At 50.1% G+C, this 21,978-nt stretch overlaps 2 protein-coding genes across 4 annotated transcripts in view; both read right to left on the bottom strand.

Annotated features, from left to right (window-relative positions):
- The window catches only part of LOC310756634 (uncharacterized protein), an 820,367-nt gene that overhangs the window by 405,823 nt on the left and 392,566 nt on the right, over window positions 1-21,978 (bottom strand). The gene's annotated exons all lie outside the window — the stretch shown is intronic.
- On the bottom strand, window positions 1,549-14,201 carry LOC310757033 (major histocompatibility complex class I-related gene protein-like). The gene is made up of 8 exons (XM_083602128.1): window positions 13,608-14,201; window positions 11,692-11,967; window positions 9,467-9,742; window positions 7,250-7,534; window positions 6,477-6,578; window positions 4,961-4,999; window positions 3,846-3,887; window positions 1,549-3,303 (listed from the first exon to the last, which is right to left on the bottom strand). The coding sequence occupies exons 1-8, from the start codon at window positions 13,663-13,665 to the stop codon at window positions 3,221-3,223; spliced, it is 1,161 nt and encodes a 386-aa protein (XP_083458254.1). The 5' UTR covers window positions 13,666-14,201; the 3' UTR covers window positions 1,549-3,220.

Genomic DNA, 21,978 nt, shown 5'->3' with positions numbered 1-21,978 from the left:
TGATGTGGTTTCTGTGCTTGATCACCATGTGCCAAAGTCAGGAAAGACCAAACACTGTCCTTCTGAAAGACGTTTCTGGGTCTCCCTGCCAGGTTGCAATCCTGGAGGGTTGTTGTGGCTTTTGGTTTGTCACTTGAGGGGAAAGGGGGCATTTCTCAGTGTTGTGGGGCTTCAACTGTTTAAGGCAGGCCCTAAGCTACTTTTTGGACTGCGAGAGATAGCCACTAGTCAGTTTGCATAAATCCAGCCTGAGACTTTTAATAATCTTCAGGCTGCATGACATGATGTTGTTGTCATTGAGCCAGGAAAGAGACGCACCAGCGAAACACCACCATTTTGTTTTCTCTTCTCCTCTGCAGCCTGGCCTTCACAAAATGGCTTCCGTTCTTGGCAGGCAGGCAGGAGGGTGGGGATCTGCCTTGCCCTGACCACTTTCCTCCCTTCAGGGGAGAGGTTTGTTCAGGGTGAGGCTGGCCAAGGGAGGGAGGGAGGGAAAGCCACAGCAGCTCCCACCATAACACAGCCTGTTTGAGAGGAATTAATATATAGATTTGGCTGTTTGTCGGGTGATGGTTTTGTCCTCCCTCACAATGAGTGACTGGGGCTTGTTATGTATTGAAGTTCTCACCCTGGCCACCAGGAGTATTGTATATATAGTTTTCACTCAGGTCCACGTCAGTTAATTTAGGCGAGAAACCCTGGGTTGTTGTTACAATGTGACAGCCGGCTACCTATAAAAGCAGGCCGGCTGAGCTGTTCAGTTCAGTTCAGTTCCAGCTTAATCATAAAGAACTACTTGGAGGAATCTTTGCGTCGTGTGCTTTGTCAACCCACTACTTAATAGGTCTCATCCACTCTTCCACTTCTCCCACCTCTTTCCGCTGTAGAAACCAGCTGTTCACGGCTGAATCGGAGCAAACATCAACCAGGTCTTCTGCAGATTGACGTTTGCTCCGATTTAGCAGCAAAGAGTGGATTTTCTGGGGGGAAGCAGCAGGGCAAACAGAACATGGCTCGGACAAGGGCTTTTTTCAGCCCGAACTCAGCTCCTTCACATCTCAGGTGGGCACCTTTGCCATCCTAAGAGAATAAGGGCAGCCTTCATGGCGAGTTCCAGCACCCCTTTTCCTAGAAAAACAGCACTCTCCCCAGGGGCCCTAGAAGGCCTTCACACTCCAACAGCCCCAGGAAGCTTCAACCACCTCCCAGTGAGACCAGACTCTCCCCAGTGGCACCTGGTAGTGGCATTATGAAAAGGATGTTGAGATTCCCCCTCCCATCCAAATGCTGGACCCCATCTGGCGATGGTCCTTCTGCTACAATGCCATGGTCCCCCTACTCACCCGGGAAATATAAATCACCATTTCACCATTTCTTGCAGGGAATCCACTGGGGGCTGGCCATAGACAGAGCTTGAGCACTTTCCACAAGAAAACAAATGCTGTTATGATTGATTGATTGATTGATTGATTGATTGATTTCACAAAATGTATGTGCCGCCTGATGCCTTCTCAACTCACACATTTCAATCAAAGGGGAGGAGGAAGAGATATTCCAACGCTGAATTTATTGACATTGAAAACCATTCATTCATTCTTTTTTTAAAAAAAAACACTTTTCAGGAATTGTAAATAAGCAGCACAAATGCAACATGCAAGGAAATGTCAAATGCTGGTGCATTTCACCAGCAGGCCCTAAAATTCAACAATAAAATCCGTTTTTAAAAATCCCAGTCACAGTGGTAGTGTGGATCTCAAAAGGACATATCTCAGGTGCCAAAGGGCAGGGCAAAGAGGTGCGTTTTTAGCAAACAATAGAAGCTGTAAAGTGAAGGCGTCAGACCCACCTCTGTGAGTGGAGATGCTACCATTTAGGAGCTGCCACAGATAACACCCTTTCCTGGGCCACTAGCACCCCACGTGTCTGTGAGCAGCGGAAGGTCTGGGGCAGCACCAAGATCCACACTGAATTGCAGTCGGGAGAATCTGATTTTGGTGTGGCAGAACTTTTCTTCAGGGGAGCGGGAAGGAGGAGGAAGGAGGCACCTTAAGAGACATGAAAACGGAAGGATTTGGGGGCAGGTGTGTGTAATGTAACAGTCAGTGTGCTGGAGTAGGAGCTGTGAGACCAGGGTTCAAATTCCCCCTCGCCCATGAAGCTCACTGGGTGACGTTGGGCCAGTCATTGCCTCTCAGCCTAACCTACCTCACAGGGTTGTTGTGGAGAATACAATGAGTGGAGGAGAACCATTCAGGGTCATAGCTCAGGGCTGGAAACTTGCATGCAGATGGCTCCAGGTTCAATCCACAGCATCTCCAGGTAGGACCAGGAGGGAACCTTTTATGAAACCCTGGACAGCCACTGCCAGTCAGTGCAGGCAGTCTAGAGCCAGATGGACCAATGGCTCTCTGACTCAGTGTAAGGCAACTTCCTGTCTTCCTCCTGTGACTCTCTCTCTGGGCAGAAGAAACACACTTCCATTCCCCACCCAATAATACATCACCCACATCGACTGGATAATGCCTTCAGCAGTATGAAATTAAAGCAGACGACCAAAAAGGTCTGCACTGCAGGGGCCTCTTCTCAGACCTGCAGACTGGAGGCAAGTCCATTTGCCCTAGGAGCTCCTGCTCTCCTCCTCTGGGTTCAGCACCAACGTCCCGCCTGGCCAGGGCACCTCGGAACAGACTTGGCAAGGAGGCCGGATGGCTTCTTCCCTGCGTCTGGAGCCCCTGTCAGCAGCACCCCTTTTAAATGTGTTTGGGGGTGCTATTGGGTTGTGATTTTATCCTGTGAACCGCCCTGAGGCCTGCGGGTATAGGGCAACATACAAATTTAATAAATGAACAATAACAATGCCCGTCACGGGGCAACAAAAAACCCTTTCGCCCAATTCAGTCCACAGTTGATAGCACCAAACCTCTTGGGCAACAGTAATTTGGCCCTTCTGCCTTGCAGTCTCCTTTTGCTGTTCCTTTGGTGGCAGGTCGGCCAGTTTAAGGTCACTTAACGGAGTGTCTTGAAGAGGCTGAAATGGGTTTTGACTCCTCGGAGGTCAAATTCCTGTCGCTTTGTTCTTTTTGTGTAGTCTGTTGTTTTCACTGCAGAGGGGGAGATAGTTCTGGATGCCAACCACGTTCCCATCTCAAAGCAGCCCTGAGGAGCCGGTCAGCCTGGAGGCCTCTCCCCGCTGGGATGGGCAGGTTTGGAGGCAGGTATTTCATAAAGAGAAGTGATCTGAAGGTGGCCTCCCTCCTCGTTGAAAATTCCTCATTTCTATTTCTGCGCTGGCTTGAATGTCCCCTGCAGGAGCAACAAGAGGAACAAGCATGATGAAGCTGTCAGTATTGGGGCATTCGATGGCATAGAGGCCCCCTGCTCCAATCCCTTGACCTATCAAGCCACGCTAAAAATAAACATACTCAGAGCAAAGACTTAAGGTTTCCAGAGGAGGCTCCAGCAACTCAGCCAAGCCTCTCCCTTTAGGGAAGGTGGGAAATACACAGGGACGCTAAGCAGCCCGATCCGGAATATAAAGCCCTTTCTGTTGTTCAGACCCTGAGTAGAACCCCTGGGCTTCTTGGGAGGAAGAGCGAGATATACATTGAATAATAAATAATAAATTCAAAGTAACAGAGGAACAAGATCCTCCACAAAATCAGGTGGCGGCAGAGATGGGCTTTCTTTGTGCATGTGTGTGCAGAAGTTATTCTCACTTGCGGCTGACTCCAGATGATTTTATCATTCCTAGAAAGTAGAAGCCCCCCATCACCAAAAGAATGATCCCTTCCCCACGGAGGCCTGTTTTCAAGGTGGGCATCCATCCCCATCCATTCCCCACTTACCGACGGAGGAGCTGGTGGAGCTGGCGGGCTCCTGGCTGCTTGCTGCAAAAAGGAAAAAATAAGGAGAGTGCGTATCACTGCCTGTGTTTTAGGGAGTGAGTTCTCATTTCCACTTGCACGTTTCCCCTCTGCTTCCACACACACACATACCCCTCCATGCCCCATTAAGTCCAAATGTTAACATACATCTCAGTCTACAACCTCCTAAGATTATACAGTAAAATTATAATCATACAGGAATAATAATTCGGGATGCTTTGCAACCAACAGTGCAGTTCTCCATGTGTTGCCTGGATATACTATTATCTGCGCGTGTACATGTGCAAATGATTGTGCAGTGCTCCAATGTCGCCTTAAGTTGTGTTTTCTGTGAAGTCCCATTGTACGTAGCAAAACTCACACACCAAGGCCAGCCCAATACATTTTGACACCTGAGGCAGGCCCCAAAATGGCATCCCTCTCCCCACCAGGGAAGAAGCAGTGAGGGAAGATTTACATCCAGGGCGGAGGGAGAAAGATTGACATGGGGATCTGCTGCCCTGCTGAATCCTTCCGCCTGAGGCAGTCTCCTCCCCTTGTCTCCTGGGTGGGCTGGCCCTGTCACACACCATTCTCCTGAAACGGAAGTGCTTTGTGTTTTTCACTGTTCCTAAATGTTTAGCTTTGGAACGGACTGTGGCTAAAAACACACACTCTCCTTTCATGCTCATTGGGTGGTTATAGGATGCTGGAGGCAGAGACCCTGCTCCAGAAATAGTGATGGGTCTTTGACCGCCTGTGACCTCTGACCTATGGTTGCCATACGTATTAGAAATCCCAGACATGTCCTCTACATGCCCATCTGGGAGGGATTTTTACACTTTTAAGCTAATGGCTGGGGTTTTTTTTAAAAAAACCTGTGTGCATGTGGGCAACCTGTGCTCCGTCTCTCAACTCTGCCTCTGTTTTTGGGGGCGCGAGGTCAACAATCTTTTGGGCTATCGTGCAAATAGAAGCTTAACAACATGCCAACCCTACTGTGACCACTATATCACTGGCGGTTAGCACTTATTTGCTGCTATAAATCTTGCAACAACAAAAACAAACACTTTTCAAAGGAAAAAGGAGTGACTCACTTGAGGTTCTTTCATAGGCTGCTCCCATTCGTACTTTCTCTACAGAAACAGAATAAGAAGATCAGATCAGGGAGAGGATGGAGCGTGAGAGGCAGGGAGTTCCAAATTTTGGCATTGCACAGGGCGCTGCTGAAATTTGACATTCCACTGTTGCTAGTTACATGTGGCTGGTGGGCAGAAATTGGCTAAGCAACCAGTGGAGTCTACTTTGCTGCTTCCTATTCCCTCCCGCCCATCACTTGCCCCAACAAGAGATTGCAAGCAAGGCTTTGATGGTACTCAAGGCCTACAAGCAGAAAGCAAGCAAACAAACAAACATGACATTTGAAATGTCCCCACTGTTCAAGAAGGGTTGGAAACCACAGCTGTAGATCGCCACCATCACAGATCTACACGACACACGGCGACTCAGTCGCCAACAAACGTACTGTAGGCTCAGTTAAAAAAGGTAAAGGTACCCCTGCCCGTATGGGCCAGTCTTGACAGACTCTAGGGTTGTGCGCTCATCTCACTCTATAGGCCGGGAGCCAGCGCTGTCCGAAGACACTTCTGGGTCACGTGGCCAGCGTGACGAAGCTGCATCTGGCGAGCCAGCGCAGCACACGGAACGCCGTTTACCTTCCCGCTAGTAAGCGGTCCCTATTTATCTACTTGCACCCGGGGGTGCTTTCGAACTGCTAGGTTGGCAGGCGCTGGGACCGAGCGACGGGAGCGCACCCTGCCGCGGGGATTCAAACCGCCGACCTTTCGATCGGCAAGTCCTAGGTGCTGAGGCTTTTACCCACAGCGCCACCCGCGTCCCCGTAGGCTCAGTTATGCAGCTGCAAATGAAACATTTTAAATGTGTTGCAAAGTGCAATATATAAATGTGACACCAGATGGCGACAGTGAGCTATCCCAAATTCAATGCCTTTTTCAAAACGGTTTTTAAAAAGCATTTTCACAGCAGTTTTTTTATATGTGTGTAGATTCCAGCTTGAAGCTACCAGCACGAGTCTGACCAAACTGCGGGACGCAGTGGAAGACAGAGTGCCTGGTGTTCTCTGGTCCATGGGGTCACGAAGAGTCAGACACAACTAAACGACTAAACAACAGATTCCAGCTTAGTATCCCTGTGCAAATTTGGTCTAGAGGTCAGGGATATTTGTGTCTCTGCCAATGTTGCTGGACTCTGGTTCCCAGCAGCCAGCAAGGCTAACTGTCAGGGTTGACGAGAATTGTGGTCCGTATCGGAGTCTGGAGGGCCACAAATTCTCCATCGTTGGTCTAGATGACAGGGACTTGCCAGCCCCTTGGCATTTTGGAGCCATTATTACATTATGTAACCCACATGAATCCTGCTTCCCAAACATATCAGAATAGGGGGCAGGAGGCAGTGGGGAAGAACAGTTAGGCTACTTTCTGGTTGGTGTTCCACAGGTCATTTATGGGGTGGGGGAAACTTGTGAGGGAGCTGCCAGGAAGGCACATTCTCAGGACAGACAGAATACAGCAAATCCATCCAGTGTTTACTTACTGCGGACAAAGAAGATCACAGCAGCCACCACAACCAGTACCACCACAGCAGCCAAGCCCCACAAAACATTTTCCAGAGTGGCTAAAGAATGGCCTCCCTTGGCTAAAAGGAAACAAAATATATTTCTGTTCAGACACTGGTGGCAGCTCCCAAAGCCTCATCCAGACATCCCGCAATCTTTTTTTTTTGAGGAGAGATTCTGCGTACCAAATCTGAGACCTCCCATGAGCAAAACAATGTGCTTTGGCAATGCTCTCTAGAATGCCCTCCCCTCTAAGGCAACCCATCGCTCACCATTAGATTGCTTCAGAGAAGACCAAAAGAACCTATGATTAGGAGTGGCATTTAGCAACCTCATGGAACACCCCATAATTATATCAATAAAACCAGTAAGATTTCTCACCTCCCAGAGAGGGTCCCTCTCCTTCCAATGATTGCTCTTCAAACTCCACTCTTTGAACACCACACCCTCCCCACTTCCCTGAACCTAAATCACATCTCCTCCTTTGCACCCCCAAAGTATGGATGATGTCACATGGAGTATTAGCCTATGATAGCGCTGGAGTCCCTTGTTCAACTCTGGGAGGACGTTCTCCTCCTAGAATCCTGCAAAGAAGGCCTTTCCAAGAGGTTGGGTGGTCATCTATCATGGATGCTTTAGCTGAGATTCCTGCATTGCAGGGGGGTGGATTTGATAACCCTTGAGGTCCTTTCCAACAACTCTATTGTGATTCTCTGACTCCTCCTCCTGCCCCTCTCTTGTCATTCCTCACCAGGCTCCTCCCAGGCCAAGACCAGAGGCTGTGTTAGGCTGACATGCTCTATGTGGCAATAATAGCGGTTCCTGTCCTGGGGGTCCACGTCAATGCTGAGCCAGGCGTGGTAGGTCCCGTTGGAATCGGGAGCGACGTCCCTGCGGAAAGTGGCATGCTCCATGACCTTCCCGTCCATCCTCCAGGTGGTGTTAATCTCTCTGGGGTAGAAGCCATAGGCCTGGCAGATGAGGGACTCCTGGCTGTCTGGAAGGGCCTGACGCGTCACCTTCCCCACTGGGAGCTCTGCCAAAAACAAAGGAACCTCTCCAGTAGCTGGCAGGATGGATGGTGCAACTCACGTGGTCATCCAGTGCCATCCTGACCTGAAATTCGATTACTGATGCCTCAACATCCCCAAGAGATGACAAGGTCAGAAGAGAGACATTTTCAACTTCCCTTGTGTTTCGTCAGACTTACAACTCCCTGTCCTCCACAAATATGCTTAAGGTCTTTGTAGTGAATATCATCAATAGATGAATTGACCCATGGCTCAGACCGATTATGTCCCCATACCTGTTCCCATAGATGTTCCACCGTGAAACCTTTGTCCATTTTTAAAATAAATTATTATGGGTCTCCCTGCTATGGGTCTGTGATACCCAAAGCAATCTGAAGCCCCTGTGTGGCAGTTGCGGAGACTGAAGGTCCCCACTTCCCCACAGTTGTCTAAGTCCACCCTCTTCAGTGTTTCCCCCAAGCAATCTGAGACTGCGCCTGCATGAAGCTAACTTCTCCTCTGCCCTCTTCATGCCTCTCCTGGTTCTTTGAGACCAGGGAGGAGGGGAGCTGGTCACAGCAGGAGGGTGAGACTCCCTGGATTCTTCAGCAGCCTGCCTCGCATCTGTCTCCCATCCTCCCTCCTCTCCGGCCTCCCCTTCTGCCTCTCATTCTGGACTGCTCTCTGCCACAGACTCTATCAGCTCACTAAGCCCTGTTACCTCTTCACATTCTGACACTTCCCAGTCTTCTCCCTCTTCTCCCTTTGACCATTCACCATTGTCCTACCACCACTCCCTGAGCTCTGAGCCTTCTTCTCTTGAGGGTTCCTCAGCTGGTTCCTCCCACCAGTCCTCTGCATCCAACCAGCCCATGACACCCAAACACCCGAAACCCCTCAAATGTCTCATTTATTTTTACCAACCACACCCACGTTTTTATACTTTTGACACACAGTCCAAAGACCGCTTCAGTTCCCGGAGTTGCTCATGGGTCAATCTGCCCCTCTGACCCACAATTATCAGCCACCCCCTTCTAGGCAGATTTGGGCTTCTTTTTGATTTTTTTAAAAAATCAACATCCACACACTGTAGCCTGAAGTGACCCACTCCCAGACTTCCTTCCTGCACGAAACAGAGTTTTGGTCTGAAATATGATGTGGGTGGGTGGAGAAATAAGTAGCCAAATCACGACTCCACCCTCCGACAGGAAAGGAGATTCAGACTCAACATCAGGAGTAACTTTCATAAAGATAAATTCCACAGTGTAAATAAGTTTTGATGGATGTAATATTGGAATACTGAAAGGCTTAGTTCATGTAAAATATGCGGGGATTTACGGTATGCAAAATGAACCATGGAAAGAGAAGGAGGGAAGTCATTGATATTTTAAGGTTGTTTAAATGAATATTCTAAAATGTAAAACAGAAAAAATTAATAAAAATTATATATATATACGGTAGTACCTTGGTTCTCGAACAGAATGCTTTCTGTTCTGTTCATAAATCAAGCTCCGGCTTCCGATTGGCTGCCGGAGCTTCCTACAGCCAATCGGAATCCACGGAAGCTGCACCAGACATCCGGCTTCCCAAAATGGTTCAAAAACTGGAACACTCAACTCTGGTTTTTGATCATTCAGGCGCCGAAACGTATGAGTTCCAAGGCGTTCAGCAACCAAGGTATGACCGAATATTTTTTAAAAAGGAATACCCTTCCAACAGCAAGAGCTGTTCAACAGTGGAAGAGTCTCCCTCAGGAGGTGGTGGACTCTCCTTCCTTGGAGAAGTCTAAGCAGAGGTTGGATGGCCCTCTGCCCTGGATGCTTTAGCTGAGATCCCTGCATTGCTGGGGGCTAGACTAGATGACCCTGGGGGTCCTTTCCAACTCTACAACTCCACAATTCTACCATTCGATGCATTAGCCCTCCTCCCCACTCCCATTCCCCACCCACCCATCTCACCTGTCCTCAGCAGAGTTTCATTCCCGTAGTCCAGGTATCTCTGCAGCCACTCAATGCACTCCTCCTCCAGGTAGGCCTTCCGGTACTGCTTCTTGGCCAACTCTGCATCCCACTTCCTCTTCATCACTTGGGCCTCTCTGTCAGCTGCCGTCCAGGTGAGGGTCTCCTTCTCAAAACTGAGGAAGTCCCTCCCATCGTAGCCGTACCGGTAATACCCTTCTTTGCGCCCGTCTGGGCTCAGTTCACAGCCGTACATGAGCTGCAGAGTGTGGAAACCTGAAAGAGACCCCCAAGAGGTCAGTTGGGGGGGGGGGCAAGAACACCAGAGCAAGATTTCTATCCCATGTCAAGCCCCACAATAACAACAACAGTAAGGTAAAGGTAAAGGACCCCTGGCCATAAGGAAGGCTGATGGCCGAAGAATGGATGCTTTTGAATTATGGTGCTGGAGGAGACTCTTGAGAGTCCCATGGACTGCAAGAAGATCAAACCTATCCATTCTGAAGGAAATCAGCCCTGAGTGCTCACTGGAAGGACAGATCGTGAAGCTGAGGCTCCAATACTTTGGTCACCTCATGAGAAGAGAAGACTCCCTGGAAAAAACCCTGATGTTGGGAAAGATGGAGGGCATAAGGAGAAGGGGACGACAGAGGACGAGATGGTTGGACAGTGTTCTCGAAGCTACAAACATGAGTCTGACCAAACTGCGGGAGACAGTGGAAGACAGGAGTGCCTGGTGTGCTCTGGTCCAGGGGGTCACGAAGAGTCGGACACGACTAAATGACTAAACAACAACAAAGGACCCCTGGAAGGTTAAGTCCAGTCAAAGGTGACTATGAGGTTGTGGCGCTCATCTCCACTTTCAGGCTGAGGGACCTGGCGTTTGTTCACAGACAGCTTTCCAGGTCTTGTGGTCAGAATGACAGAAACCAGAGTTCACGGAAACACCGTTTACCTTCCCAATGCAGCAGTCCTTATTTATCTACTCGCACTGGCATGCTTTCGAAGTGCTAGGTTGGCAGGAGCTGGGACAGAGCAACGGGAGCTCACCACAGCATCACCTGCATCCCTTAACAACAACAATAATACTACTAAACAAGGCACACATCCCCCTCAGCCTTACTGATGTGGTCCAAAGGAAAGCAGAGCAGGATGTTTGGCACCAGCTTGGCTGCAGGTGTTGCCCGTAGGAGTCATGCAAGGCGCCACCCAACGCCTTAGGGACTATGCTCTGGATGTGTGTATGGTTTACTCCGTCACCTTTTCTCCTCCTGCAGCTATCCCACAAGGCAGTGGAGGTTTAGGATCAGGATTCTCCTTCTCCTAGATGGGCTCCCTTCCCAGGTGGATGAGCCCCATCTGCCCCTCACTTCTCTCTATGGCAGGGGTAGGCAACCTAAAGCCCGGGGGCCGGATGCGGCCCAATCGCCTGCTAAATCCAGCCTGCGGATGGTCCGGGAATCAGTGTGTTTTTACATGAGTAGAATGCATCCTTTTATTTCAAATGCATCTCTGGGTTATTTGTGTGGCCTGCCTGGTGTTTTCACATAAGTAGAATGCATCCTTTTATTTCAAATACATCTCTGGGTTATTTGTGGGGCCTGCCTGGTGTTTTCACATGAGTAGAATGCATCCTTTTATTTCAAATGCATCTCTGGGTTATTTGTGGGGCCTGCCTGGTGTTTTCACATGAGTAGAATGTGTTCTTTTATTTAAAATGCATCTCTGGGTTATCTGTGGGGCATAGGAATTCTTTCTTTCTTTTTTTCAAAATATAGTCCGGCCCCCCCACATGGTCTGAGGGGCGGTGGACCGGCCCACAGCTGAAAAATGTTGCTCTATGGATTGTGCAAAAAACCCCTTTTTGACTGTTGGATCTACTCTCGGTCTCATCTGCTCAACCCACCAGAGCCTGTCTTCGCATGCAGGGGACGTCCATAACGCACCGAAGTTTTGAGACCCATCGGCTCCCCTCACCTGATTCCCAGGATTATGGCTGCTGTCACAGGTTGAAAGCCTCCAGGAGCCACAGGTGAGAGCCGAGTGCAGGTTGGGGACCAAAGGTGGGCAAACGACCCCAGAAGGAGCCTGACTGGCAGGGAGAAAGCAGCTTATCCCTGTTTAGGAATCACTATTCTCCCTCTCAAGTCACCATCTCCTGCCCCTGGAAGGGACAAACCTGGCAGAGAGAGAGAGGCTGAGCTCCCTTCCTGCCCTCCACTCACCTTTGCTCTGGTTGTATTGATCCTGTAGGTCCAGCAGGTACTGGCTGAATTTCATATCCAGCTTGAGGAATTCCTGGGTGATCTTTTCCCAGTACTGAGCATTGTCCTTCTCTGCTTTCAACATCCAGGAAACTTGGGGCACAGCCTTCTCGGTTTCGCTGTCATACTGAACAATGGGCTGGTGGTCCACGTACCCCCCAGCAAGGAACAGGGGCAGCCCCTGACTGGGCCCTGACACCCCCGTGCACAAGTAGCGCAAGGAGTGACTGGAGCAGCCTGGGAAGGACACAGAGAGGGGGCGGGGGGAAGCTTCATATATTTATTTGCCATCGTATTCTGTTTTATTTGCCGAAGCACAAAGAAAATGAAGCAGAGAAACACTTGAAAAATCGGGCAAGTAGGCAGGTAAATGTATCAAATTTTTCAAGTGCTTTTCTTTTTCATCTTTGTTTGTAACAGGGTGGATTTGATTTAAATCAAATTGATATAAATCACAATTTAAATCAGTGAGACTGGTATAACCTTAATATGGAATTATCTTAATATGCTGGTATAATCTTAATATTTACAACCAGATGAAGGTTTCCTTTTTGGAATAATAAATTTTCAGAGTAGTTTTTACAGTTATACTATTAGAAATACATAGACAGATCATTATGAAATTATAGTGAGCTTTAATAAGTTAACTGCTTATATTTGGACAACTTTTCTGCTGTACTTTATTGGAAGGGAAAAAATAATCATTTCCTTAATAACGATTTAAGCAATTTATTTAACAAAAACAGTAACATTATAGCATATGTATCCATGTTTGTTAACTGATGTGGTTAAACAATTTTTAAAAAAATACCACTTCAGACTGAATTTTAGCATACATGAAAAAAATTAAAACAAATCCTTATTTCCTTATGAATAGCCTTTGGACTATAATGTAACTTAAGTAGAAAACTATATTTAGAAATATTTTTCCCGGAAAAGCATTTTATTTTTAAAATCCTATTTAAATAAAAGAAATCTGACTTAATTTTTAAAAAATCATTAACATTTATCCCCCCTGGTTTGTAATAACTAATACCTAATAACCAATATTCTAAAGGGTTCAGTGAGTTCATCGATAGAGATCTCAAAGTATTCCCAACGAAGCCTGAGGCATTTATATTTTCTTGCAACTTGTTCCACCAGCGCACGATTTTTAAAAGCCACGGTTTCAACAAAATGATCACAATTTTGCCTCCCCTCTCCGACTGGGATCATAGCAGCGAGTTTACAACAATGCAGGCTAACGTCCCAATATTTAGTCAGCTAATCAGCGAGAGGCGGGGATCAGATTTTATTCCATTGTAAGCAATGATTATATGGGCTGCACTCGGTCAGGAAAGGACCATCATCTCCCCATCGCTTGTCCCTCAGGCATCTTTCACAGGCTAAGCAAAAAAGCTAATGAGCCCAGGGGGAGGGTTTGTCCTCTGCTGAGTTCAGTGTCTTTAGTAACACCAACCCAGAGCTTCCTTATAAAAATATTTATTTATTTATAATTATTTTTATTTTTTTAAAAAACGACCGGGATTCTTAAGTGGGGAGAGGGGAGCTGTGGCTGTCAGGTCCTCCTTTGGGGGTTCCCCCTGGGGCATCTCCGGGGGGGGGCGCTGGGAGACCACAATTCTGGACTACGATGAGTCCCCTCTGGCTGGATCTCCCCACTGAATCCCAGACTGGCTTTTGGGGGGAGAGCAGGTCTCCAGAACAGCAGGGAGGGTAGTATCTCCTGCAGATGAAAATATCAGGAGGAAGGAGAAACTAGAAAGCGGACTGGATCCGGATCAGGCGGTGGGCAACCCCTCCGCTCTCTTTCTATTGCCCACCCACATTCTGCCCACCCCGACTTGTGGCACTTGGGGGTACTCGGGGGTACTCACCGAAGCAGCCCCCCAACAAGAGCTGTCCCCACCGAGGGAGAAGCAGCAGCCGCCCCATCGGCCTCCCCCCTCGCCCCACGCAAGGCTCCTCCTGCCCAGAGGAGGAAGCTCCCCCCCCCCCCGCAAGAGGCGAGGTGGGCGGGGCCGAGATGGATATCCGCCCAATGGGAAAGGAGACCCGGAGCTGCGGTGGGAAAGCGAAACTGAAAGTTCTCCGCCGGATGACGCGTTTGCGGAGGAGAGGAGGGGGAAGTCAGGCAAGGAGGGGAGTCCACGGCGGGGGGGGGGGGCAGAGATGTGCCCTTATTTTGGACGGAGAGGCGGGCAGAGGGGACTTCGGATTTTGCCTCAGGCCGCCTCTCTGCAGCGCTTGTTTTTCCTTCTTCTTTTCATGGGGTTCCTCCCCTCCCCCCGTATTGTACCCTGTGAACCGCTCTGAGATCATAGGATGGAAGGGCAGTCTATAAATAAACAAAGCAAATACATTAATTGAAAAGCGAAGCTTCGCCCTATATGTCAGCACACCCTGTATTTGTCGCCTCTCTCTCCATAGCCAAGAGGGGGAGCGAGGGAGGGGCAGCCCCCCAAAAAAGAAATCAATAAAGGTAAAGGACCCCTGACAGTTAAGTCCAGTCGGGAACGACTCGGGTTGCGGCGCTCATCTCGCTTTAGTGGCCGAGGGAGCCGGCGTACAGCTTCCAGGTCATGTGGCCAGCATGATTAAGCCGCTTCTGGCGAACCAGAGCAGCGCACGGAAACACTGTTTACCTTCCCGCCGGAGTGGTACCTATTTATCTACTTGCACTTTGACGTGCTTTCGAACTGCTAGGTTGGCAGGCGCAGGGACCGAGCAACGGGAGCTCACCCGGTTGCGGGGATTCGAACTGCCGACCTTCTGATCGGCAAGCCCTAGGCTCATCGGCAAAGAGGCTCTGTAACTTATGTTTCCCTCCTGGCTCTGGAGGAGGGGAATCAGCCCTGGTTTTTCCTCCTTTCCTTGCTCCTTCTCCGCAGAACGTCTCCTTTGAGCTCCGTCCCAGGGAGGTGGTGGCGCTTGTGGGTCTCAACGGCAGTGGAAAGAGCACCTGCGTGGCACTACTGGAGCGCTTCTATGAGCCCCAGTCTGGGGAGGTCCTGCTGGACGGGGTCCCGATCCGGGATTATGAGCACAAGTACCTGCACAGCAAGGTGAGTCGGGGGGCCCACAAAGTGTGGCTGAGATCAAACTCCTGTTTCCTCTTCATTATTTATTATTTATTATTCATTTTATTTATTGAATTTATATTCCGCCGTATACCCTCAGGTCTCAGGTCAGTTTACAGAAAAAAATCATAATATAAAACCACACAATCCATAATCCATTCTTCCTTATGGAATATGCAGAAATGGCAAAACTCTACTGGAAGAATAAGAAATCAAGATAACAAGGTTTTTTTTGATAAAAGAATGGAAATAGTTTATTGAATATTTACAGATAAATTGTAAACAGACAAGAACACTGGCCGGATTATTGTAATAACCTGCAGCTACATAAGAGTATTGTTATGTACTGAGTTGAATAGGATCCAAACTGCAGCAGTCTGATTGGTCCTAGAACAATAGGATCCAAAAGGCAGCAGTCTGATTGGTCCTAGAACAATAGGATTCAGAATGCAGCAGTCTGATTGGTCCTAGAACAATGCAGCAATATGATTGGTTGGCAGGAACCACCCAATCATGCTCCAGATAGAAGTGAATCCACAACCTGATTGGCTTACAGTAGAATTCCGGAATTAGCCAATCATGTGCAGCCCATTGTGTAAATAATGTATATAAAGCAGATACCTTGAGGGGACTTTCATTCATTCCTCCTCACCACTATGAGCTGAATAAAGAGCATGAAATCACTTTGCGACTCTGAGTATATTTCACTGGCGACGAAGGTGGGATCCCGCTGAGCTGACTGCCACACACAGCACCGCAGCACCGCCACCTGCCGCACCGCTGCCTCGCACCGTGTATCCAGGCTTCAGCTCCAGGACACAAGGAACTCAGAATGGCAACCGACAGCAGCTTCTCGCCGTTCAACCCAGCATCTGGAGACTGGGAAGCGTACGCCTCCCGTTTCACCTTCCTCCTAGAAGCCAAAGGGGTCACCGATGAAGAAGACGCCAAGAAGAGGGCAATATTCTTCAGCATCTGCGGAGAGGAGACGTTTGAAATCGCCCGGGCTCTCCTTGCACCCGAAGACGTCGCTACTGTTCCATACAAAACAATAATGGAACAGCTGAAGGGGCACTTTTCGCCACAGCCCTCGGTGGTGGCTCGTCGAAATGCCTTCTATGCAAAGCGGCAAGCCCCTGGGGAAACCATAACTGGGTTTGTGACCTCTCTCCGCCAAGCTGCCCGGTTCTGCAACTTCTCAGAGCTGGAGAACATGCTTCGTGACCGCCTCGTCGGTGGCCTGAAGGATGAGAAGCTGCAACGACGCCTCTACGCTAAGAAGGACCTAACGTTCCAGGTCGCTCTGGAGGAGGCCCTGGCAACGGAAGCTGCCGAGAGGTCGACGCAAGAGGCATGGCCGAGCCAGCCGTCCCAACCGAGGGTCCACCACGAAGACCTCACCGACGACTCAGGATCCAACAGGGAGGAGGTGCACCGAGTACAGCAGCGCACTCAAGCAGCCCACATACCACAGCTGCCTCGACGAGAAGCAGGGAACTGCGCAAGCTGTGGAGACAGTCACGAGAGGAGGACCTGCCGTTTCCGCAACGCAGAGTGCAGGCAGTGCAGAAAATTGGGACACATCGCCCGGGTGTGTCGAGCTCGGCCCACCCGACGCCAGGCATCAGATGACCAATCCAAGAGCCCCAGGTCCCGGGGCCCAACACACCAAGGCAACTCGACGGAGCTCACGGACTTCCAGGTATACCAGTTGCCCCACCCCAACGTAGAGAAAATTTATGTAGAGGTACAGATAGAGGGGGCCCCATGCCGCATGGAGCTTGACACGGGTTCAACTCTATCCATAATCTCGGCAAGGACCTTAAGGAAACTGTGTCCTACTGGGGGTCCCAAACTCAGGCCGGCCCCATTCACCCTCCGGGACTTCCAGAAACGTAAGGTCCCCACAATGGGGGTGGGGACCTTCAGGGTGCAATACCGAGGGCGGACGCGGCAACTGGACTTGCTTGTGGTCAAGGGCCCCTACATTAGCTTACTGGGATTGGCATGGTTTGGACCACTGGGGCTAGCCGTCACCGGGGTGAACCACACTACCTTACAAGTGGACGTGGACGCCATATGCAAGGAATTTCCGGGGGTTTTTGATGGGAAATTGGGAGAGTATACGGGCCCCCCCATTGCTCTACAGCTTGACCCCGCAGTACGACCAGTCAGGCTCAAGGCCCGCCGGGTCCCGTTCGCCCTGAAACCCCGTATAGACGAGGAATTGGACCGACTCGTGGAGCAAGGAGTGCTGGAGCCGGTGCCTAATGCCCCCTGGGAAACCCCAATCGTCACACCCGTCAAGCCGAATGGTTCGGTCCGCATCTGCGCAGACTACAAATGTACCATAAACAAGGCCCTCACGGCCCATGCATACCCAGTGCCAGTGGTCAGCCATGTCCTTGCCACCCTGGCTGGGTCGAAAATTTTTGGCAAGCTGGACTTGGCCCAAGCATATCAACAACTGCCAGTAGATGAGGCCACAGCAGAGGCACAGACGATTGTGACGCACAGAGGAGCGTTCAGGGTAAAGCGGCTGCAATTCGGTGTCAGCGTGGCACCAGGCATATTCCAGAATCTAATGGACTCTCTCCTTAAAGGGATTCCTGGCGTCACCCCCTTCTTCGATGATGTGTTGATTGCCGGGCCCACACCAGAGGAGTTTGAGGACCGCCTCCGCACCGTTCTGCACCGTTTCCAGACAGCGGGTCTCAAGGTGAAGCGGGAAAAATGTCTACTAGGAGTGCCTCAGGTGGACTTTCTGGGATTTATGGTGGACGCAGAAGGGGTCCACCCGACTGGGGACAAGGTACGGGCCATTTGTGATGCCCCAGCGCCCAAGAACAAGACTGAACTTCAGGCCTTCTTGGGACTATTGAACTTTTACCATTCCTTCCTTCCCCACAAGGCGGCGGTAGCGGAGCCCCTACACAGACTCCTGGACAAGCGGGCCCCTTGGGTGTGGGGCCAGCGCCAGGAGGCCGCATTCCAGGCAGTCAAGGACTTGCTTGTCTCAAACTCGGTCTTGGCACACTTCGACGAGAGGCTGCCGGTGGTGCTAGCATGCGACGCCTCACCCTATGGCATTGGCGCTGTCCTGGGACACCAACTCCCGGATGGAAGAGAGGTACCGGTGGCATACTTTTCCCAGACACTCAACGCAACCGAGCGGAACTACTCGCAAATCGACAAGGAGGGTCTGGCAATCGTGAAGGGAGTAAAAAAATTCCATGATTTCTTGTACGGGCGGCCCTTCACCGTGGTGACTGACCACAAGCCCTTGCTTGGCTTGTTTGCCTCCGAAAAGCAGACCCCCCAAGTGCTGTCTCCTCGTGTCCTCAGGTGGTCAATTTTCCTTGCCAGCTACCAGTATGCACTGATTCACCGCCCTGGGAAGGCGATGGGCCATGCGGACGCCCTCAGCAGGCTACCACTACCGGAAACAGGCCCCGACCCAGCACCTGCACAAGAGGTTATGAGCCTGGAGCTGCTTCCCGACCGCCCCATTCAGGCACAAGAAGTTGCACACCATTCCAAGAAAGATAGGGTCATCTCCCGGGTCCTGGACTGGGTGTGGAGGGGATGGCCCAGCAGCAGCCCCGGGCCAGAATTCGCCGGCTACACAACCCGCAAACATGAACTGTCGGCCCACAAGGGGTGCCTGTTATGGGGAAGCAGGGTCGTTGTTCCCCAGCCCCTCCGCAAAAGGGTCCTCACAGCCCTACACGAGACACACCCAGGGGTAGTAAGAATGAAGGCCCTTGCCAGGAGTTATGTGTGGTGGCCGGGGATCGACGGAGAGATAGAGGCCTGGGTCAAACACTGCCAGGCCTGCCAAGAATCCCGCCCAGATCCCCCAAGGGCCCCAGTCCAGTCCTGGGAGTCCGCCCGAGCACCATGGTCACGCCTGCATGTGGACTTCGCTGGCCCCTTTCAGGGGAAAACATTCTTCATAGTGGTGGACTCCTACACCAAATGGCTGGAAGTCGCACTGGTACCGTCCACTTCTACGTCCGCAGCCATCCGGGTACTACGCAGGCTGTTTGCAACCCACGGGCTCCCTGACACTCTCGTCTCAGACAACGGGACTGCATTTACGTCAGGAGAATTCCAAACCTTCACAGCGCAGAACGCCATCCGCCACATCCGTTCGGCGCCATTCCACCCTGCCACCAATGGCCAAGCAGAACGCATGGTGCGGACCACCAAGGACACCCTTCGCCGCATGACGCAAGGGGATTGGGAGTACCGCCTTGCCACATTCCTCCTAGCACAACACAGCACCCCCAGCTCAACGACTGGCCGGAGCCCCGCTGAACTACTAATGGGTCGGCGCCTTGCAATCAGATTGGACCGCCTTCACCCCGATAGAGCTCAGGATGAGGTAGTGGTGGGGGAAGGCAGGAACCCCCGGACCTTCGAGGCCCAGGACCCAGTGTACGCAAAGAATTTTGGGGCAGGCCCAGCATGGGTACCCGCCACAGTCACCAGGGTCACTGGTCCCGTGTCGTACGAGGTGCTAACGGATGGGGGGCAATGCTGGCGCCGCCACTGCGACCAGATACGGCGACGATTCCCGGGAGAAAACCAGGAAAGGTCAGAGGAGTCCCAAGGGAACAGAGGGGCAGTGAAGCCCATAGAGCAGGAGGGGCCAGCAGGAGAGGCAGAATCAGTAAATACAGAGAGGACCCGCGAGGCCGAAAGGACACCGGAACCAGAACCACGACTGAGCGAACCGGTTGCACCAGACCAAACAGGCCCATCACAGCCAGCATCCTTGGAACATGAGCCAGAACCTGAACCCCGGACCAGGGAACACCCCAGGCCGCAACGCACACGTAGGCCACCGGCGTACCTCAAGGACTATGAATGCGACCTCCCGGGCAGGACTGGAACTTAGAGGGGAGGGGTGTTATGTACTGAGTTGAATAGGATCCAAACTGCAGCAGTCTGATTGGTCCTAGAACAATAGGATCCAAAAGGCAGCAGTCTGATTGGTCCTAGAACAATAGGATTCAGAATGCAGCAGTCTGATTGGTCCTAGAACAATGCAGCAATATGATTGGTTGGCAGGAACCACCCAATCATGCTCCAGATAGAAGTGAATCCACAACCTGATTGGCTTACAGTAGAATTCCGGAATTAGCCAATCATGTGCAGCCCATTGTGTAAATAATGTATATAAAGCAGATACCTTGAGGGGACTTTCATTCATTCCTCCTCACCACTATGAGCTGAATAAAGAGCATGAAATCACTTTGCGACTCTGAGTATATTTCAAGTATATATTTAAAGAAGATAAATAAGTTAATTTGGATAGGCAGAAGATACTAACAATAAACTTAAGGAACTGCATAAAGAGGGGGAAGAAAGTCAAGTTTTAAAATGTCAAAATGATTGTAAAAATCAGTGAAATGTATATATCTGAAAAGTATAAATGGTTCTTTAAAAAATACATAATCCAAATAGAAACAACAGCCCAATAACCCCCCCCAAAAAACCCTACATTTTAAAAGGGCATAGGCTCTCAAATTTATCTCACAAGATTTATATACCATTTATTTTTAATAAAACCTCAAAGCAGTTAACAAGAAGAAAGAAACAATTTAAAAAGTTGAAAACAACCATTTAGAGTATTGAAAAATAATTAAAATCAACAATAAGCTAAACAAACAAACCCCAGATTGAAATGCTTGTTAGTGTTCCCCACATTTCGATAGGGTTGCCTGGACATGTATGTTTTAGCAGACGCTAAAAAGAATATGGCAAAAGCACCTGCCTGATGTCAATTGGCAGGGAGTTCCAAAGGATTTTGGGGGTGTTAGAGAGTTGTCAGTGCCAAGGGGAAGGCGGTTGTTTTTCACAAAACAGGAAGCATCTTTTGCAGAAGAGGAAACGACAGGGTGTGGCTGAGCACTGGAGAGGAAACGTGGGTTCTGCTTCCGTAATTGATGCCTCTCTCTGACTCATCAGCCGAGGAGCGTGAGGACTTTTGGACTCACTTCCCACCTCTTTCTGTAATGAAGAGTTACTACCCTGTGGTATTGTTAAGAGCGGCTTATCAGTAGCTTGGCCTCTAGCCAGCTCTCTCTGACCTTCATGAGAATTTACGTTCCCTTCTCCCAAAGAGGAGAAGAGGGGTTGCTGAAGCCTTCCTCATCTGAGCCTCCGTCCCATTGCTCCCCTGCCCCGCTTCGCTCTGGGGGGCTCTGTCAATGGCAGATTCTGCCCAGCCCTAATTCTGTCCATGGCAACCCCAAAATGAATTACAGAGGCAGCCACGCTTCTGAACACAAGGTGCTGGTAATCTCTCCTGGGCAGAGTCCCAATGACTTGTTTGTGCTGTAGCAGGAACCCCCCCCCCCCATCATTCAGTTTGTACAAACTTCACACACACACACACACACACACACACTCACACACTACATACGCTACGCTTCTGTTATAAATTCATAGAAAATCAACCATGCATCGGATTTGCACTGTTCTACTTTTATTTTACTCCATGAAGGAAGGACTACAAAATGGGGAAGGTTTGATACAGGCCAGCCCAGCACATCCACAGGAGCCCTGCCCAGTTGCTATGCCAACCCTGATGGTCCTAGACAGAAGACAATCAAGATCACAAAGAACTTCCATATGGGAGTGGGTTCAGCTTGGACTGGAACAAAGGACAATGATCAGATCTTCCCTCTGGGGGCAGGAAACTGCAACTACCTTTTGTCTTCAGAAAATGACTCATGAGGAGGGGGGAGAAGGGAACCAGCCAGGTGACAGGACACTCAGGTTACCACCACAACTCCTCCCTCAACCCCTCCTTTCTGTAATGTATGCATGATGTTTCTGGGGGTGGGCTTGACCTAGAGGAGGGGAATTTCAAAAGTTTTTATAAGGTCTTCCACACCATTTTTCTGTGTCTTTCCTCTCACCTGCAAGTGAGGGGAGCACCCTGTCGCGACAGTCTTTCTTCAATAAAGACCAAGCCTACAGGCTGCTGATTTGCTTCAATTTACTCTGGTTGGTGTCTTTACTTTTTGTCCAAGGGAGCCCTCGGATTTTTCCGGTAACAGTGCACTGTGAGGAGGCTGGGCCAGATGGGGTGTAACTGGATGATGGCTGGATTATGGGGTGTAACTGGATGATTCCCAACCCTCCTTTCTTCCAA

Source organism: Podarcis filfolensis (assembly GCF_964270895.1).
Source record: "Podarcis filfolensis genome assembly, chromosome: 2".
NCBI classification, from domain to species: domain Eukaryota; kingdom Metazoa; phylum Chordata; class Lepidosauria; order Squamata; family Lacertidae; genus Podarcis; species Podarcis filfolensis.
Note: the sequence above shows the minus strand (reverse complement) of the source record. Positions and strands in the feature narration are given on the sequence as shown.